The sequence below is a fragment of the Penaeus monodon genome, chromosome 28 (genome assembly GCF_015228065.2).
Source record: "Penaeus monodon isolate SGIC_2016 chromosome 28, NSTDA_Pmon_1, whole genome shotgun sequence".
Taxonomy (NCBI): domain Eukaryota; kingdom Metazoa; phylum Arthropoda; class Malacostraca; order Decapoda; family Penaeidae; genus Penaeus; species Penaeus monodon.
The window spans coordinates 16,260,798-16,262,226 of NC_051413.1; the positions used below are offsets into that span (position 1 = coordinate 16,260,798).

General features: G+C 43.7%; 1 protein-coding gene across 1 annotated transcript; it reads left to right on the forward strand.

Annotated features, from left to right (window-relative positions):
* The first annotated feature begins 140 nt into the window (after window positions 1–140).
* On the forward strand, window positions 141–1,271 carry LOC119591381 (prisilkin-39-like). The gene is made up of 2 exons (XM_037940123.1): window positions 141–186; window positions 308–1,271. The coding sequence occupies exons 1-2, from the start codon at window positions 184–186 to the stop codon at window positions 1,241–1,243; spliced, it is 939 nt and encodes a 312-aa protein (XP_037796051.1). The 5' UTR covers window positions 141–183; the 3' UTR covers window positions 1,244–1,271.
* Window positions 1,272–1,429: the final 158 nt, after the last annotated feature.

Sequence of the window (1,429 nt, forward strand, 5' to 3'; positions counted from 1 at the left end):
AAACGTCTCTCTGTAATGATAATTACAGAAAATGAGTCACCAGGTATTTAAACCTAAATAAATCTCCCTCTTCGTCTTCGCTGACCTTGTGAACATAGAATCAAGGCCGAAGTCTTACCGTATATAAAGCATCCACAGATCTTAAAGGCAGACTAGTTACTCGTCTGGAAGACGTTGTGTATAATGGTCAGTATCATGTCTTAATTTAAACTAGGGATTTCTCTGAAACTACTTTGGGGGGAAGATTTTTTTTTTTATGTATCTATCATGCATTCCATTTGTAAACTAATGTGATTATAAATTTCAGGAAATCTTCCTGATCACCGTGAGCACTGCCCTTTTGTGCTCCCAAGCTTTCGCTGCGAGCAACTACTTGGGACTTCCCCTGGGGACGCCACTCGGAGGATTTTCGCAACACGGCACTCTTCACGGTGGTTTCATCCCCGGTGGTCTTTATGGCAACGGTGCGTCCTTTGTCAACCACGGACTACCACTGGGACATTTTCCAGGACCGATATACGGAAATGGAGGTTACTTAGATTACTCATACGGCATGGGTGCACATATTGGAAATCCATACGGAAAAGCAAGTCTTCTCAAATATTTATACGGAAACCGAGTAGGTCTTGTCAACCCATTTGGTGGAGTTAGCGAGGCTGAGGATGAAAGATCGTCTGGCTCTGGATCAGAGAGTGCGCTTGGTGCTACAAATGGCGCAGATTTCCTTTCCAACAATCAAAACCTGGATTCTGGAATTCGTGGTTTACATTCAAGTCCCATTGCTGGCTTGGGTGGCTTCCCTTCTGCTCTTCTTCCTCACACTTCCAGTGTTGCTTTAAGAACATCCCCTTATGCTCTTGGACCTCACACTTCCATTGCTGGTTTCGGAGGATTCCCTTATGGTGCTGGGCATTACGCCTCTGTTGCTGCTTTTAGTGGAATCCTCCCTAATGTTGGAGCTGCAGGCGATTCCCTTATGGTCTTCACCCCCCCTTTTAAGGCCCTTATGGCGTTGGACCTCACGCTCCCTATTGCTGATTCAACTGGATTCCACGCAGGTCTTGGGCCCCACACTCCGGTTGCAGGTCAGGGTGAACTGTCTCCGTATCTTGGACCGTACGCTGCTAGTGCTGGTTTTGGCAGATTCAACGCCGCTTTTGGACAAAATACCCCCAATGCTGTTTTTAGGTCTCGCACCTCAGCCAACATGTCTTTAGGGAACAAAGAAGCACAGGAAGAGTAACTTGATAAGACATAAGATAAGATATCTGTAAGAGAATAAAATTACTTCCAATACTTGTTTTTTTATTAATATTATTAATCTTGGATACACAATCCTTTTCTAGTATTTGCATCAGACTATTGTTTAAGCTTTTTTATTTATACTTTGCAATAATATTTCGGTTATATTCCTGCAGTTTGAAAAGAG